The 16,968-nt window shown below is 63.2% G+C and overlaps 3 protein-coding genes across 3 annotated transcripts in view; 2 read left to right on the top strand and 1 right to left on the bottom strand.

Moving 5' to 3' along the window:
- Positions 1-3,238: 3,238 nt before the first annotated feature.
- EMIHUDRAFT_244795 (hypothetical protein) lies at positions 3,239-4,249 on the top strand (the record flags this gene model as incomplete). Its single annotated transcript, XM_005769054.1, has 1 exon — positions 3,239-4,249. The coding sequence occupies one exon, from the start codon at positions 3,239-3,241 to the stop codon at positions 4,247-4,249; it is 1,011 nt and encodes a 336-aa protein (XP_005769111.1).
- A 1,986-nt stretch (positions 4,250-6,235) lies between these two features.
- EMIHUDRAFT_244793 (hypothetical protein) lies at positions 6,236-7,617 on the top strand (the record flags this gene model as incomplete). The annotated part of the gene is made up of 4 exons (XM_005769053.1): positions 6,236-6,542; positions 6,618-6,691; positions 6,792-7,064; positions 7,402-7,617. 4 exons carry the CDS (start codon positions 6,236-6,238, stop codon positions 7,615-7,617), a joined length of 870 nt encoding a protein of 289 aa, XP_005769110.1.
- A 5,424-nt stretch (positions 7,618-13,041) lies between these two features.
- Positions 13,042-16,968, bottom strand: part of EMIHUDRAFT_118888 (hypothetical protein) — a gene marked incomplete at both ends in the record, with an annotated part of 4,866 nt that continues 939 nt past the window's right edge. The window contains 2 exons of the mRNA XM_005769052.1: positions 13,042-15,768; positions 16,737-16,857. Of these exons, the coding sequence (XP_005769109.1) occupies positions 13,042-15,768; positions 16,737-16,857 (2,848 nt within the window). The remainder of the gene's footprint in view (positions 15,769-16,736; positions 16,858-16,968) is intronic.

Genomic DNA, 16,968 nt, shown 5'->3' with positions numbered 1-16,968 from the left:
ACACTCCAAGTGCTCCAAGTGTTGGTGAATCCTCCGTGTCGCGATGCGCTCCCCACTCCCGTTCCCCTGTGTCCCTGATCGTCCTTCCAAAACCCTGCTCGGTGTGAACGGCGCGTGAAAAACGCCACTACGGGCGAGCGTATCTCTCTCGAGGTTCTCGAGTTGGATATCCTTTGGCCGCGTTGGGTAGCGAGGATTGGTGTGACGCGGTCCACGCAGGCGTGTTTTCTGACGGTGAGACTGCGTATGGAAAAAGAGTTTTCACGCTTTGGCACAACACTGGCACGGGACTGGTGCGCACTGGCACTATAACACAGGTGTACCTTCGTGGCACTTGCATCGCGACACGGTCACACGCGGACTCTCCAGCGTCTCAGCTCACCATCTCGCCTTCTCTGTCGCCCTCCTGGCCCAGGCCCATCAGTAGCAAGCCTAAGCCGTCCCAGACCGCACTTACCTTGGGTCTGCAAGCTCACACCGGCTCGTGATGCCACGGAGAGGGCTCGAGATTGTCTCCGGTGGACCCCATCCGAGGCGATTGCGAGGGCTTTCCGGAGGCCAACACCGGCGCCACCGACCGTGAAATGTCCCGACCCGCAGCCCTCATGCACCAGGCGCAAGGATTCAGTCATAATATGTAGGCCTTGTCTCCCGAAGTTTTGAGCAATAGCCGCAAATAGTACTTTTCGGCAGTTCATCGCGACACGTCCAGGTGCCGATGAAGCGGCTTCCCAGCTCACCACCTCGCCGTCTCTGTCGCCCTCCTGGCCCAGGCTCATCAGTACCAAGTCTGAGCTGTCCCAAACCGTCCTTATTTTGGGTGATGAAGCCCACTCTGGCTCATACCACGGCTCTTACGGCCTCACTCACGCCCGTTCACCCACAGACACCGCCGGCACGCACTCCCACTTCACACATGCTCAAACACAACCCCACCAAAGCACAGCCCTGATCAGAATGGGCAAGGGCTACCACTTGGTGGCCCTGGTAGCCTCTGGATCGTCACTGCACTCGGCTCCTCTGCAGCGGTCTCGGCTCTCGCCAAGACAGCACGCCGACGGCAAGCTTTGAGATCCGTCTGGTGGACCTGCTGTGGCCAAAGCCGCCCCTCACATGCAGCTCGCACCAGACCTCGACACTGGGCCCGCTCAGCTTGGTCGTGGCGGCGTGTGTGAAGGATGCGCGGCCGAGCCGCTGGCGCTGCTACAGCGGCGCGAGAAGCAGGCAGCGGCGCGACACCCGGTCGGTCGAGTCTGGCCGTTCTCTCGACGCCGGCCGGCCAGGGTGGCGGCCTGTGGCCGGCTGGTGGGCGGAGAGCAGCCCCAACCGGCGTGGGGGTGCTCAGGAGGCAGCGGCGGCCAAGTGTCGACACTTGCTCAAAGCCGAAAGGGGGCGTGGAGTGGGCCTTTAAGAAAACAATTTCGCGGCAGCCCGCCGTTTCTAAGCCTTTCCACAGCCGTCATCCACCCCGCGCCGTGGTTTCTTAGCTCCGGCCGGCACTCAAGCCAGCAGAGCCGGCGGGCCCGAAGGATTTTTAGGTAAGTAAGAGGTAAGCTGTAAGCTGCCGGTCCGCGAGGGCGATGCCAGAGTCTGCCGCTGAGTCGGCTCTCTGGATGACGGGGGAAGACGCACACACGCCTCCATCCACTCCACTCAGAACACCGCAGACTTGGAAAGTGACAAGTGCGCGCGCCGCAGGCGAAGAGAAATTTTGAGCTGGGGCTCCCGTTCACAGATAGGGTGATAAGAAAACAAGAACCTCGCATACGACGACAGTGAGGGTGTGAGAGACAGACCCAGGGAAGGTCTTTCACTACCTTACAGCCCCTGCCCGAGCTTCACACACAGTGAATCACACACTCGTTTCTGGCCTTTGTTTTCTCGGGGCCGCGTCTGCGGCGCGCCGTGGTTTCTTAGATTTTTGCGGAAATCGCTCGGCGTGGTTTCTTACTACTACGTTTTCTTAATGCCCGCAACCCACTGTACTCGAGTACAGTGGGTTGCGGGCATTAAGAAAACAGGATCACGCGGCACGCCGCCGTTTCAAGGCCTTTCCACAGCCCTCATCCACCCCACGCCGTGGTTTCTTAGCTCCGGCCGGCACTCAAGCCAGAGCCGGCCCGAAGGAGTTTTAGGTAAGAGGTAAGCTGCGGTCCGCGAGGGCGATGCCAGAGTCTGCCGCCGAGCCGGCTCTCTGGATGACGGGAAGACGCACACACGCCTCCATCCACTCCACTCAGAACACCGCAGACTTGAAAAGTGACAAGTGCGCGCGTCCCGTTCACACTCGTATCTGGCCTTTTCTCGGGGCCGCGCCTGCGGCGCGCCGTGGTTTCTTAGCTTTTTGCGGAAATCGCTTGGTAGGGTTTCTTAATGCCACGTTTTCTTAATGCCCGCAACCCACTGTACCAACAACAGTTGGCACCCGGAAAGTGCGGCAAAAAATAAGGAAATTGCGCGTTGCAAAACGTACATCGCGCGGCTCAAGAGCAAACTTGGCCGGTCGAGCTCCAGGGTGCGCCACGGCCACTCGCAGGTGCCGCTCACAGACCTCGAGTCTGTCTGGCGCGGCTACTCGAGTATGTCCTCCAACCAATCGGTGCGCCCGTGCGTTCGTTAGCTCTCCTCTGTACATGCTCCCCAACCCGTCGGTCTCGCTCGACACGGGGAGAGTACGTTCATGGGTTGCGCGAGCCGACTCGGTGTCAGTTGGAGGGATTTTGCGACTGGTTCACCTACTCGCCTGACGTGTTTCACACCTGCCTCGGGTACAAGAAACTAAGATTCTTATTGGGACTTTGATGAGTACTCCACTACTGCCGAAATGGTGTGGAGCAAAGGGGGGTTCGGATCGCTGGTCGAGCGACCCGGGGGATGCCCCGCGCGCCTGACCCAGGCGCGGAAACGAATCTGCGAGGCGTGGCCGCTCATGCGGCCCGATGGGGAGGAGGGGAAGACGTAGGGCGTGCTTGCGCGCCTTTCCGAGGCCCCTCCAACCCACCCGCGCTAGGTCTCGGGTTTGACGCATGGGGTCACTCCCGCGAAACTCGGGAACTAGCCGGGGCAGTCGGAGAAGGGGCAACTCCTAGGGCAACTCCGTGCACTGACGGTCGGCCGTCAGAAAACACGCCTCCGTGGCTCGGGTTACACCAATCCTCGCTACCCAACGCGGCCAAAGGATATCCACCTCGAGAACGGCGAGAAGAATTCTTTTCAGTCGTTCTCCTGGCTCAACCCTATGAACAGCAACGCTGACGAGGGCGCTCTTCAGCTAGCTGCCACGCAGCGCGAAGCTGGTTGGGCAGCCTACCGGAAGGGGGCCTTCGGTGAAATGCGCGACGCATTCTCGGATGCCGTAAACACCTGTGAGAGTATCCCGCCGCCTGTGAGCACGGCGGCCAAACGAGCGCTTGCAAACTCGCTGCGCGGCCGTGCAGTTGCCCTGAACAAGAAGGGTGATATCGCAGCGGCGTCGCGTGACACCTCGCAGGCACTGCAGCTGCTTGCCGAGCCGGATCTTGCTGCTGCACCTGGCATTCAGCGGCTGCACGAAATGTGTGTGACGTTGCAAGGTCATTTGCGCATGCACGAGGGCACGCCACAGTATGATCCTGCAGCCGCGCTGCAGCACTTTCAGCTGGCACTAGCCATTGCGCAGGCTGACAACCGCTCAGAAATTGATGCAGCACCCAGCCAGCACCGCCTCGTCTCGGGGTCATCGGGATCAAAGCTTGACGTCACCAGTTCGCTGTCAAACATTGGTCAGGCTGAGTTGCACTTAGGCCACTACGCGCAGGCAGAGTCTCATTTGAGGCAAGTTATTGAAGGTTCTGTTGTGCCCGAACGTCTCTGCGTGGCTCACGGAGTGTTGGGATCAGTCTTTCGGCAGCAAGGCCGCTGGCTTCAGGCCATGGAGCATTGGCAGGAAGCACTCCGCCAGGCTCGTATGGCGGGCGAGGTGGATGCGGAAGCGGCATTACTGGCGAAAATAGCGCGTTACCAGCGGCGCGTGCCTGAACTGCAGGGTCAGCCAAGCGTCTACGCCGATCTGTCGAGTGCCCTGCAGCGTCTCGGTCGGACGCCTGATGCTGCTTGCAGTATTTGCATGGACGAGATGCATCTGGGCGAGGGTGTGATCATTCTCGAAACTTGCCTGCACGCGTATCATAGCGAATGCCTCGAACAGTTCTGGCGAACTCGCGGCTATGGCGGCGTCACGACAACGAACTGTCCGATGTGTCAACCATGAGCCATCCCTGCTATAAAGCGTGCCTCATGAGCCTGCTAGTGCAGGGCGTGAGTCATGCGGCGTCTGCTTTCGTATGCGCGTTTAACTCGTGAAACAATAGAAACAATAGACTCGTCAGAAAGAGGGAGGTGGCCGGTCCCGCTATGGATATGTAAGAACCACTAATGCAATTGTTGTGGCCACCTTACTGGGCTGGGTTTTTACAGTAGGCATTGTGGGGTTGGCACTCCCATCGACCCTCATGACCTCCTGCGGTCTCTGAGATGGACACCAGTGGGTGTGGGACCACAGCCAGGATACACTCGAAGGCTGGGTAAGCAGTAGAGGTCGATACTCGACGCGTCCCACATGGTCTGTGTCGCTGTCGGCACGCTGTCGACAGGACGTCGAGCGACACCGGTGGCAGTGCCACCCAGGAGTGGTCGGGCGGTCTCCCGTCATGAAAGAGCCACCATGTGATCCGTATGATGATTCCTGACAACCACCTCAGTCAACTTTCGTCACAGTTCCCGCTCTGAGAGGAGCTGCGGGTCAGTTCGACAGCTGGAGCTGTGTCGCCGGCGTGCGGCGGCCTGCCTCCGGAGGTGCCTCTGAGGTGGACATTTTTTGGTCACCGGGAGAGAACGCGTTCGAATTTTCACTCCGGAACTTCAACTCCGCACGCGCACCGGCCAGGGCTACAATAGTGCCAGTGAGGCGGAGGCGCGAGTCGGAAGGCCGCGACGGTCAAGTGTTTTCGTCATTTTCCTACAATCGCTGTGAACCAGCCACGTATGCACATCCATGCCCACGCCGGTTCGTAGGACGTCGCATACCCGCCATCTCCGCCCCCGCCCTGCCACTCAAGACCTGCTGATGCTTCTCACAATTTTAGCCATACCTGCTCGATGGAGATATCCAGGCCCCCAGATACATCCTACAACGATCTAGACTCCTACAACGACCGTACAGAAAATGCAAAATGCATGGACCCCAAAACGGGTCGGATCTACCTGGCGACTATCCTCTCCCTCCTCCATCGCCACCCGCCCCGCCGACCCGTCGTCACCGCCTATCGGGGCTTGCGGCGAAGGAACGTACCTCGACGGGTCGGGGACGTGCAAGATCGCATGCCCCGGCGACCGTCGTCTTGAGGAGAAGGCTTGCAGAAGGCCTCTCGCGCTCTCGAGGCAGCCACCGACGAACGGCGCCCCAGTGAGGGCCGACGCCTCGCTGGCCGCGGCCGCGCTCTCGAGCTCTCCTCCTGTCAGCATGGGTTCGTTTTTTCTTTTCGTTTCTTTTTCTTTTTCTTTTTCTTTTGCGCGGCGACGGAGGGGAAGAGAGGGGCGGGCGGGCGCTAACTATGGGCAACTACATGTCGAAGGTTCGAGGACGACTACTCGCCGCCTGGGTCGTTTGGGGCGCGCGGCTCCGTCGAGGACCGGGCGCGCCCCTTACCCGGCGCGGCGTAGGTCCCACTCTGACGTATAGAGGGGAGGCACGGACAACGGCCCAATTCATCAATTCCACTCTCTTCTGGTGCCTAGCCCCGTGCAGCGGCGGTCCGGCAGGCTGCCCCCAAGGCGGGCGCGCGGCTGCCAGGGCAGAGGCAACGGTCATCGGCTCGTCGAGGTTGGAGAAGGGGAAGGGGAGTCTGGGCAGTCGGCGAGGGGGTCGCAGTGGACTGGGCGTACGGGGTAGCCGCCACTTTCCTGCCTCACAAGGGCGGGGCTGTCCCGGAAAGTGAGAGACGCCGGGCAGCGTGGTGAACGATTTCAACCTCCCCTTTGTTTCTTTCCTCGGGCTCTTCCACCCAAAAAGGTAGGTAGGTAGGTAGTAAGGTGAAGAACAGCCAGGCTCGGACTGGACACCAACGCGTTATGGGTGGACGCTAGACAGATGATGACGACACGCACGAGCGACACACAGACACAAACAAGCTCACAAGACACAAACACGAGAACTAAAAAAGAATTTAAAGCACGTGCCCGCTGCGGCGCGAGCCGGATGGCAGAGGGCCCGGCTGCAGACTTCCGCCGTCGCGTGAAGCAGACGCCGCCCTTCCTCGCTGACGCCGCCGCGTCGGACCTCTGCGAGCACCGCCCACCATTCGGGCTGCTCGACAAGCCGAGCAGGATGAGCGCAATCGCCGCTCTTGCCGCCAGCTACGGGCTCGAGCCGGGCGTCGCGACGGGCGCGGGAGGCCGGCTGGCAGACGGGAGAGCGGCCATTCCCAAGGGCCGCGAGGCGGCCAGCGCAAACGAGAGCCGCTCCCTGTGTGCTGCCGTGGCGACAGCGCTGTTGGCCGCGTCCGGTCGCCCACGGCGCGCGTCCCTCGGCTCGTGCGCAGTCGTCGGTTCGGCGGGAGGGCTGTTCGGATCTGGCTCAGGGGAGGAGATCGACAGCCACGAGTCGGTGATCCGCTTCAACAGCGCGCCGGCGGGCGGGCGGTTCGGAGACCACGTCGGCCGGCGGACGTCTCTCTTCGTGGCGCCTCACTGCCGCGAGAAGGACCCGCCCAGCAGGAGCGGAACGAGCAAGGCGGACCGCCGTGTCTTGTTAGGCGTCCCACTTCCCGTGGCGCTCGCAGACGTCGCATGCATCGCGGGGCGGCGGCAACTCGACTGCAGCGCTGTACTGCTTCAACCCGTGGCTCGGCTCGTGCCATGCCGACGTGCTGGCGCGGCGAGAGGGAGGGCGCGCGCTCCTGCTGAACCCGCGCCTTGCGCTGCACTGGTGGAGGTTCCAGCGTGAGCTGGGAGGCTCGCGGCGCGGGTCTGTCCGGCCGAGCACAGGCGCGCTCGGCGTCGCGGCGGCTCTCGCGATGTGCTCGGAGGTGACACTCACTCACAGACACACACACTCACACAAACACACGCACACACACGCACACACGCACACACACACACACACACACACACACACACACACACACACACACACACACACACACACACACACACACACACACACACAACACACACACACACACACACACACACACACACACACACACACACACACAACACACACCGCTCACCCACGCGCACTGGGCCTTGCACTTTTAACGCCGTGGGGCTCCTGTCGTCTAGACGTGGACGCGAGGGGTCGCCTGGCCCTTGCCCCACCACCTTGTGTGTGTGGAGAAGTGTACCTTCCCTTACCCACCTTAGGTGACGCTCTTCGGCTACGGCAACGCGTCCGCCCCGGCCGACGCGGCGGCCTGCAACCACTACTGGGAGTGCCGCCACAACCAGAGCCGCTACTTCTCGGGCGCGCAGGGCAACCACGACTGGCACGCGCAGTGGAGGGCCATAGAGGCGCTCGTGGCGGCGGGCGCCGTGCGCTACCGGCCGCCAGCGCAGAGGCGCCGACCGGAAGGGGGCTGAGTGCGCGCGGCGATGAGGTAATCAGTGATCAGTCTAAGTCTCACAAATCAAAATCCACACACTCACACGTGGCACTGCTCACGCGCAGCACTTGGAGTGCAGTGCAGGTGACCTCACATCCAGGGCCGGGGAGCAGAAGCGCACCCACCGACCCAGCGGGCCGTGGATGCTCGGCATGGCGCGACGCTTTTCTTTTTCTCTAGCACGTGCGAGGGAGTTTTAGTTGTAAAATTGTTTTTCTCTAGTCTTCGCCAAGTCGTGTTATCTCGCGCGCCTTGAGAGGGGGGGGGGGGGGGGCGGAGGAAAAGAGGAACCTCTTAGCGCCATCGCCATGTGGTGCTGCAAGCAGCGCCGGGCGACGACGACTTACCGCCTCCCGGTCCCCCTCCCGGTCCCCCTCGGCACACCTCCGCTCCTCAATGTTTGACGACTCGAACCCATGAAGCTTCCCCGTGCGCGGGTTACCCCGCACACGGGTCAGCCTGCCAGCCACGTATCCACGCAAGCGTGGTCCGCGCGCATGGCATACAGGCGTTCGCCAGACAGCGCAGAGGCTAGGCGACCGGGGAAGGACTAGCTCAAGGGCAACACAGCGTCACCAGCCGTTGGCGCGCAGAACAAGTCTGCGGCCCTCGGTTGGGACGAGTGCGCGACGCGGACGAACCGCTCAATGTGGCCGGCAGCTCGCGCTGCCGGCGGGGTTGGTTGGGGAGGACCGGCACGGGGAAAGCCGGCCACCTCCCCGGAGGGGTGGCCCCCTGGAGGGGCCCCAAAGGGCCCCCCGGGGGGGCGGGGGCCCCCGCCCCTAGGGGCGGGGGCAGGTTCGTCGCCTAGCGCGATGGGAGTCAACCCTTGTTGCCAAGTCGGCGAGCGTGTTGTGTATCGAGAGAGAGACCATAGCAGATGCGAGAGCGGCGTCGTCCGGGGGGGAGAGGGATGGTGGGGGAGGGTCAACATCGAGGGCAATTGCGCATCGCGCTCCCCGATCATCTCCGATCTCCCTCGCCTGCTCGCTCGGGCACGTAATCAGACCATATCGCTCGAACTCGGGGGGCACGGCGAGGGTTAGCGACGGGTGCGGCTTCAGGGTCGGTGGCGGGCGAGGGGTGGCTGACGGCGTGACGGGGCTGGCTGGGGCTTTAGTCGTTGGTGTAGCAGGCCCCCACAGTCGGTGTCGCTACCATCTTTCCTCTCCGAGTCCTGTTGTTCCGTGTCCAATGGTACTGCTGTCGCCCCCCTCCGTGTTGCTTCCCTCGTCGGGAGTGTCCGTCGGGATGGTGACGTCCGCCCACTCGGCAGCGTTTGAGCCTCTGTCACCCCGCCTGCCGCGAGCAGCTAGCTCGTCGACGTAGTCGTTCCACTTGCTGCCGCTGTGTCTGACCCTCCACATGCCTCCACGTCACGGTGTGTTTGGCGCGAAGGCGTTGCCAGAGGGAACGATGGCGCTCCGCCAGCTGTCTGTTCGTTGTGCGGGCCACCCGCCCCATCATGCATGCCGCCGCGTACTCGCTGTCGGTGCGAACTACTCCGCGTGAGCCCGCTTGTTGCTGTGACGAGGATAGAGGCTTTCGCATTCTTCTTTCTGGCGGCATAGGATGCAGAGGCGGAGGCGGCGGCGGCGGAAGAGGAGGAGGGGGAGAGTGAGGGGGAGGCGGAGGCGGGGGCACCTGTGACGGCCCGCTACGAGAAGGGCGAGTACCGGTTCGCGCGGGAGAAGAATTGCGACCTGCGTTTGCTCGACTTCGAGACGTTCGGCGGCTTCGGGGACGGCGTCCGCAAAATTCTTCGGCAGGCGGCGGACCAGCTGAGTAACAAACTTTCGCACGCTCAGCACCTCGATGAGGTCACATGGACCACCAAGAACTGGCACGGGCTGCAGATGCAGCGCTTGTCTGTCGTTCTCCACACCGCCGTGGCGTGGCAGACGGTGAACGAGCTAGCGTGCGGGGACAGCGGCATTGTGCACGGTGCTAAGTGCATTGCCGTTCTTAACGGAGTCGCTTAGGCGGCTCCGGTGGTGTGCCTGTGATAGTACTAGCACGCGCCAGTTCGCACCGGCTGCTGTGGAGCTGCTGCCGCTCTCACCGTTGGAGCGGGCGGAGACGGGGCTGCTCGCGCGGGCGGCGGGGCGGCCCGGCACCTGCGGGGGGATGTGGCGCAGCATGCCTCCGAGGGAGAGGCGGGCGGTGGACGAGGGAGCAGCGGGGAGAGAGCTTGGGAGAGGGGAGAGGGGAGAGGGGGATGAGGAGAGCGGGGAGGGGAGGAGGGGAGGGAGAAGGGGGGGGGGGGGGGAAAAGCCCCCCCCCCCCCCACTTCCGGAGGCTGTGTCGCCACTCAGATCTTGCCCGCGATCCGAATCGCCTTTAAGATGCCTATCTACTTGCCGACTCCAAGGACTGCCCAAACGTCCAGCGAGATCTCATCCAGGAGTCCTTCGGAGGCGCGCTCTTCATAGTATACGACTGCATTGCCAATTGCGATAAGTGAAAGAAGCGGCCATCCGACCCACCGGTGAAGAGAGGGCTCGAGTCGCTCGACCCGTCACTCTTCGCAGGTCGCAAGGGGGACGAACTAGTCCGACACAACGCCCGCCGGCGGGGCGGGGACGCCCAAAAAGATAACACAGAGCCTAGGGCAGCCACCTAGCCCGAAACTAGGGAGGGTTCCCGCCCCTCCCCAAGCGCGTGGACCAAATAGAAATACGGCCCCCCCGCAGGAGCCGAGAAAAAATATTTTCGAACCGCCTCCTCTCCGCGGGATGGCAACAGGACGCCCCCCCTAGCTCTGCAACAAATATTGGAAAAAGATCCCCCCCGCCCCAGCCGGGAGAGCCTTTTGGGGGAAAAAGGCCCCCCCGTTTGCCTAAGCAAACCCCATTCCAAGCCCGAGGGGGGGAACCGCCCTCCCATTCGCGGGGGGGGGGGGTAAGGCTGCCCGGCCCACCTCGAGGCGGAAGTCCTCACCGCAGTCGAGGTTGGCGCGCCTGCGGTGCGAGATGTGGCGAGATTTGGCGAGACTTGGCGATATTTGGCGAGATGAGGCGTCGTCGAGGGCTGGCGAGTGCCGGATGGCGGCGTGTGCGGCGACCAGCTGGCGCAGCAGCCCCGCTCGAGCGACGAGGAGGAGGCGCCGCCGCTCTCCTCGAGGCAGGCCGAGTTGGTGTGAACTGCACTCTGCTCTAGCTCTGCTGCCAGTGTACGGCGCTCTACTCTCTACTCGCCCCGTTCGCCGCGCGCGCGCACACACAACACACTTTACTCGTGTTGCAATACACACACACCTCAGGTGGAATGAATCACCTTTCACAAGAGTCAAGACATACGGACTCAAGCGACATCGCACGCCTACACGTAAATTTCATCCACCGCTCGGCCCGCGGGTCGTTCTTCATGGTTTCCGATTCTTTTGCGTATTGGAATTTGGATGGACGTCGCTCGTCGGGTCGTCGGTTCTTATGTGACTCCTGGTCCTGCACTCCTGACCTCCCCGAGACGCGAGGGTCGCCCAACCTGGTTTGTGGACCTCCCGCACCTTACCCTTACAGGCCACCATAAGGGACCCCGTTGTCCGTTTGACATCAGACTTTTTTTGAGTTGGAGGTAATAATTAAAAGGATTGCACTGTCCCAAAGAACTGATTCATTCATTTCACCCTCACATAGTAACAATACCTCAAAGTTGAAAACCTCCAAAATAGGCCGTCAGGACTCTGTCAGGACTCCGTCAGGACTCTGTCAGGACTCTGTCAGGACTCCGCCAGGACTCCGCCAGGACAACCACTGCCCCCCCGCTGTGAACAGAGCCCTTAGCTAGAGAGTAGGGAGGGGTGTACAGTCGAGTTACTCCCGAGGGCAGGGACGGCCCTCCACTGAGGGAAAGGGCGCAACGGGGACGGTATGCTCACAACCCAGCCACGCAGCTCTTTGCTCGCGTACAGCCAACGAGTTTGCTGGTCCACAGGCAGGCCAGGCCGTGAGCGTGGGCCGGTCGGGCCTGATCCTGCGGTGAGCACTGGAGGGCTATGCGGCTCGCTCCGTCAGCCGACTTGCGCCGTCGAGCGGTCGAGCGCTTCGGGTTGGACCCGCGGGAGGGTCCCTGCGCGGCTGACATGGCCAGCCAAGCCGTGTGCGCTGCCGTGGGCGTTGTCGTGGGTGCTGTCGTGGGTGCTGCCGTGGGCGCTGCTGTGGGCGCTGCCGTGGGCGCTGCCTCGGTCAGCAGTCGGTCAGCAGTCGGTCAGCAGTCGGTCCGCTGCTCGGCGCTGGCCTGCAGGCCGCCGGTGGCAAATCGGGGGGGCGCGGGCCATGGACGTCGTGGCCGAGCTTTGCTGCCTTCTTGCACGTTGCCGGCTGTAACGTTGCCTGCACCATGGCCGCGCCTCTTGCTTGTGCGCTTTCATGGTCGAGCCGAGTGGCGCGAGAGTGAGGGTGATTTCTTTTGTCTGTAAGGACTCTAAGTTTCTGTCAGGACTCTCAAGTTTCTGTCAGGACTCTCAAGTTTGCGTCAGGACTGCCCCATCAGGACGATTCCGCAGAGGGCGCGCACGGTCGAAAGGGGGGCTGGGCGTCTATCATTCACTGCTGGGGGGGAGGGGAAGGAGGGTTGCAGTGAAGGAAGGTGGAGGTCTCGTCGGAGGCACTTGTGAGCACTGTGAAGACCGTGCGCCGTCAGGACCCCGCCAGGACTCTGTCAGGACTCTGTCAGGACTCTGTCAGGACTCTGTCAGGACTCTGTCAGGACTCTGTCAGGACTGTCAGGACAGGTGCGGGAGGTCCACAAACCAGGTTGCCCCCATAGTCTGAGGGTATCCTAAAAGTTCGGCCGATTTGGGTCAAAACGCTAAAAGCACGGCTAGCCGTAGATTTGGGGCAAAACGACAAAAGTGGGCCCGCCCGCGCCCGTCCGGGGCAAAATGGTAAAAGTCGCGCCGCCGCAGGCGCGCGAAAATATTGGACATTCTACTCTCCGGCGAATGCCACCGTAGCCCCCCCAAGCCGGCAGATGGTCGGCAGAGCTGCAACCAAGCCAGCGGGTGAAGTGTTGTGGGAGGATGCGTCCTTATGTGTCACAAACACTTGTAGCGCTACATGTTTGGACACACACCGGCGGGCGCTTTCGAGGCGAGCGGCAGCATTTTTTTAGCCATAGTGTGCGGGAACTACTTTGCCGCGGTTTGCGGGACGATAGCTAGTACTTGCTGCACCCGGCGCGCAGCGCCGAAGAAATTTTTGAAAAATGCTAAAAGTTGGGCGCTCCGAGACGACCAAAGTGGTAAAAGTCGCACTCTCCCCTGACCCGATCAAAAGCGTAAAAGCACCCGAGGCTCCAGAAACCTAACCCTCAGACTATGGTCGCCCCCCCTTGCCCCCCACCACCTTGTGTGTGTGGAGACGAAGTTAACCTATACGGCTTTCTTAGAGACCTTACCTTACCTCACCTCCGGAGCGCTCCCCTGCGGCTCCCAAAACAGCAGCGCGATCAGCCGGTCCACCTGCTGCAGAAGCCCTCCCTCAGCGGCGACCCCTGTGCTCTCGTTCGCCGCCGCCACCGCCGCAGAGAGCGAGGAGCGCGCGTCCAGCCCCAAATGCGCACAGATCCGCGAGACCTTCTGCGGCAGCGTGGCGCCGTGGAAGGTGCCTCCGACGCCTCCCCCCACAGCGTTGTTTGCGGTTGCCGGTGGCGGGGCGGCCGGTGGAGGTCCTAGCTCGAGCGCCGCGAGTCGCATGGTGAGCGCCTCCTCGCGTGCCGTCGCCGCCTCCGCCTCTGCCGTCGCCGCCTCCTTCCGCCCCCTCGCCTCTTGCTCCCTCGCCCTCGCCGCCTCCGCCTCTAACCTCGCCCGTTCCGCCTCTGACCTCGCCCGTTCCGCCTCTGACCCCGCCGTCGCCTCGCGAACCCTCGCCGCCGCCGCGTCTGACCTAGCCTGGGAGAGCGCCTGCTCGATCGCCGAGCGCGTGCTGGACTGCTCAGCCTGCGTCGTCCTCAGCTGTGCCCCGGCCCGCGCCGCCTCCTCCTGCCGCGCCTGCGCCTCCATCTCGTCCACCAGCGCCGCCCGCGCTGCTCGCTTCCGCTCCTCCTCCGCCGCTCGCGCCGCCTGCTGTCGCCTGCCGCGAGCCTCGCTCTCCGCCGCAGCCGCGGCCGCGGCCTCGGCCCTAGCCTCCCTCTCCAAACGCTCCTCCCTCTCCCGCCGCGCTGCCTCGAGCAGCCTCGCCTGCCTCTCTCGCTGCGCCGCCCGCTCCGACTCCTCCGCCCGTCGCGCCTCCTCGGCTGGCGTCACGCGCTCCTCCTCGTCGCTCTCTGAAGCCGACTCGCGCGCTGGCGCCGCCCTTGAGGTGGTGGAGTCGCCGCAGTCAGCCGATCCCTCTGCTCCTTCGGTTGCGCTGCTCTTCGACCCGCGAAAGCCGCTCTGCTTCTTCTTCCTCCTCCTCCTCCGTCCCGCCTCCTGAAGTGGAGGCGGAGCCCTGGCCGCAGCTTCCTCCTCCAGGAGCTCCGCCGCCAGCTGCTGCCGCCGCTCTGCCTCCGCTGCAATGTCCTCTGCCGTCTGCGACGCCGCCGCTGCCGCAGCCCGCTCCTGCTCCTCCCTGCGCGCGGCAAGCGCTCGGCGCGCTCGCAATACATTCTCGGGCACGGACGACACGGCGCACGGATCGTCACGGCTCAGGGAGGCGATGTTGACCGGCTGGTTACCGGAAAACAAGACCTTGTTCGAAAAGCGCATCGCGAGGCTGTCCGGCTCCAAACCCAGGCCCACCACCTCACCACGCGAGCCGCGCACGAGGATGCCGCGCCCGACGATCTGGTCCTCTCCGGTGAAGTAGAGATGCTCGCCGAGAACGAAGCCGCCGGGAAGCGAGGGCGCCGGCTCGCGGCTGAGCTCTTCGGCCCGGCAGTGCACGTCCCCTCGGTTGCCGGAGAAAGACATGGAAACAGCGTCAGCGTCGCCGTTGCGGGCTGGGCCAGTGACCGATCCTCGGCAGCCAAACACGGCCTTGTCCCCCTGCTCGTCGACGAACCCGCCGCCAATAAAGTAGAGCTCCTCTCCCACTCTGAAGCCACCGGGCAGGCTCAGCTCGTGGGACAGCGAGGCGAGTCCGCATTCTATCCAGCCTTTGTTCCCTGGGAAGAGAAGCTGCAGGCCATTGCCTTGGTGCTCGCCGGTCGCGGGGCCGACGACCTCGCCCTGCTGGCCGTGCACGATCGTATCGCCACTCTCAAACGACTGGTTCGAGCCCGTCCAGTACAGCCGGTCGCCAATCTCGTGACCGCCGGGAAACGGCGGCGGCTTTTCGATGCTGAGCTGGGGCAGAGCGCAGTTTATGGAGTCTTTGTTCCCTGGAAACCGCATCTTCAGGCCGTTGCCTTGGTGCTCGCAGGTCGCGGGGCCGACGACCTCGCCCTGCTGGCCGTGCACGAGCTTGTTTCCAGACTTGAACGACTGGTTCGAGCCCGCGTAGTACAGCTGGTCGCCGGGCTCGTGACCGCCCGGCAGAGGCGGCGGCTTCTCGCGGCTGAGCCTGAGCAGAGAGCAGTTTATGGAGTCTTTGTTCCCTGGAAACCGCATCTTCAGGCCGTTGCCTTGGTGCTCGCCGGTCGCAGGGCCGACGACCTCGCCCTGCTGGCCGTGCGTGAGCTTATTGCCACTCTCAAACGAATGGCTCGAGCCCGTCCAGTACAGCTGGTCGCCAAGCTCGTGACCGCCCGGCAGAGGCGGCGGCTTCTCGCGGCTAAGCTGGGGCAGATAGCAGTCTACGTGCCCTTTGTTCCCTGGAAACAGCATTTGCAGGCCGTTGCCTTGGTGAAAATCGGTCGCGGGGCCGACGACCTCGCCCGACTGGCCGTGCACGAGCTTATCGCCACTCTCAAACGTCTGGTTCGAGCCCGCGTAGTACAGCTGGTCGCCAAGCTCGTGACCGCCCGGCAGAGGCGGCGGCTTCTCGAGGCTGAGCTGGGGCAGATAGCAGTTTATGGAGCCTTTGTTCCCTGGAAACAGCACCTGCAGGCCGTTGCCTTGGTGCGCGCCGGTCGCGGGGCCGACGACCTCGCCCTGCTGGCCGTGCGTGAGCGTATCGCCACTCTCAAACGAATGGCTCGAGCCCGTCCAGTACGGTCGCCGGTCTCGTGACCGCCCGGCAGAGGCGGCGGCTCCTCGCGGCTGAGCCTGAGCAGAGAGCAGTTTATGGAGCCTTTGTTCCCTGGAAACAACATTTGCAGGCCGTTGCCTTGGTGCTTGCCGGTCGCGGGGCCGACGACCTCGCCCGACTGGCCGTGCGTGAGCTTATTGCCACTCTCAAACGTCTGGCTCGAGCCCGTGTAGTACAGCTGGTCGCCAAGCTCGTGACCGCCCGGCAAGGCTGGCCGAGCGCCGCTGGCCATTTCGGGCTCTAAAACTCTGGCTGCGCCCGCGGAGGCTGAAATGCTAGAGCGCCGGCTGCAGAATGCCTCCAAAAGAATTTTAAAACCGTGGCACCGCATCTGCGGTGAAAAGATTGCACTCCAAGTGCTCCAAGTGCGCACAGCACTGGGCACGGGACTGGCGCGCACTGGCACTAACACAGGTACACCACTGGAGCCGCCTAAGCGACTCCCGCGAGGTAGGTAGCCCGCGAGGACGGCGAGGCACTTAGCTCCGTGCACTCGACCGCGGCCCTCGCCGCTGGCAAGCTCATTCACAATCTGCTCTGCGATGGCCGTGTGAAGAACGACTGAGATGCGCTGCTTCTGCAGCCCCAGCCAGCTCTTGGTGGTCCAAGTCACCTCATCGAGGTACTGGGCCCGCGTCAGCTTGTTCTGCAGCGCGTTCGCCGCCCCCCAGAGGTGCAGAGGATCTCGCCGACCCCCTTCCCAAACCCACCGAACGACTCGAACAGCAGCAGCCGCACGTCGACGTCCTTGTCCTCCCTGGCGTAGCGATACTCGCCGCCATAGGACGGTTCGTATGCGGCGATCGCCGCCCACTACCCTGCCCCCCCTAGTATGCCATCGACCAGTCCCCTGCCCCCTCTCGCCCTTGCTCTTCCTCTCTCCCTCCATTCCCTCGCCCCCATACCCTTCACACTCCCCTCCATCCCCCTCCCCCTCCCCCTCGCCTCCCTCTCCCTCCGCGCGGTAGGGCCCATGCCCCTCGACCATGTTCCGGTAGAACGCCTCGGTGTTGCCGAAGGCGACAAAAGCGCCGTTCCGACCATGCTCCCCGCCGCTGGTGAGGGGGCAGACAACCTTGACATCGCCTGAAAAGCGCTTGCCGCCCCTGCCAATGTTGCACGCGTCCACGTCGGGTTGTTTGTTGTAACTCTGACCGAGGTGGCCTTTCGGCTCCATTCGCACAGCGGTGCGTGCGCTTGTATCTGTCTGCAACCAA

This window comes from Emiliania huxleyi (genome assembly GCF_000372725.1).
Source record: "Emiliania huxleyi CCMP1516 unplaced genomic scaffold EMIHUscaffold_433, whole genome shotgun sequence".
NCBI classification, from domain to species: domain Eukaryota; phylum Haptophyta; order Isochrysidales; family Noelaerhabdaceae; genus Emiliania; species Emiliania huxleyi.
The sequence above is the reverse complement of the archived record's forward strand: the minus strand, read 5'-3'. Positions and strand labels throughout refer to the sequence as shown.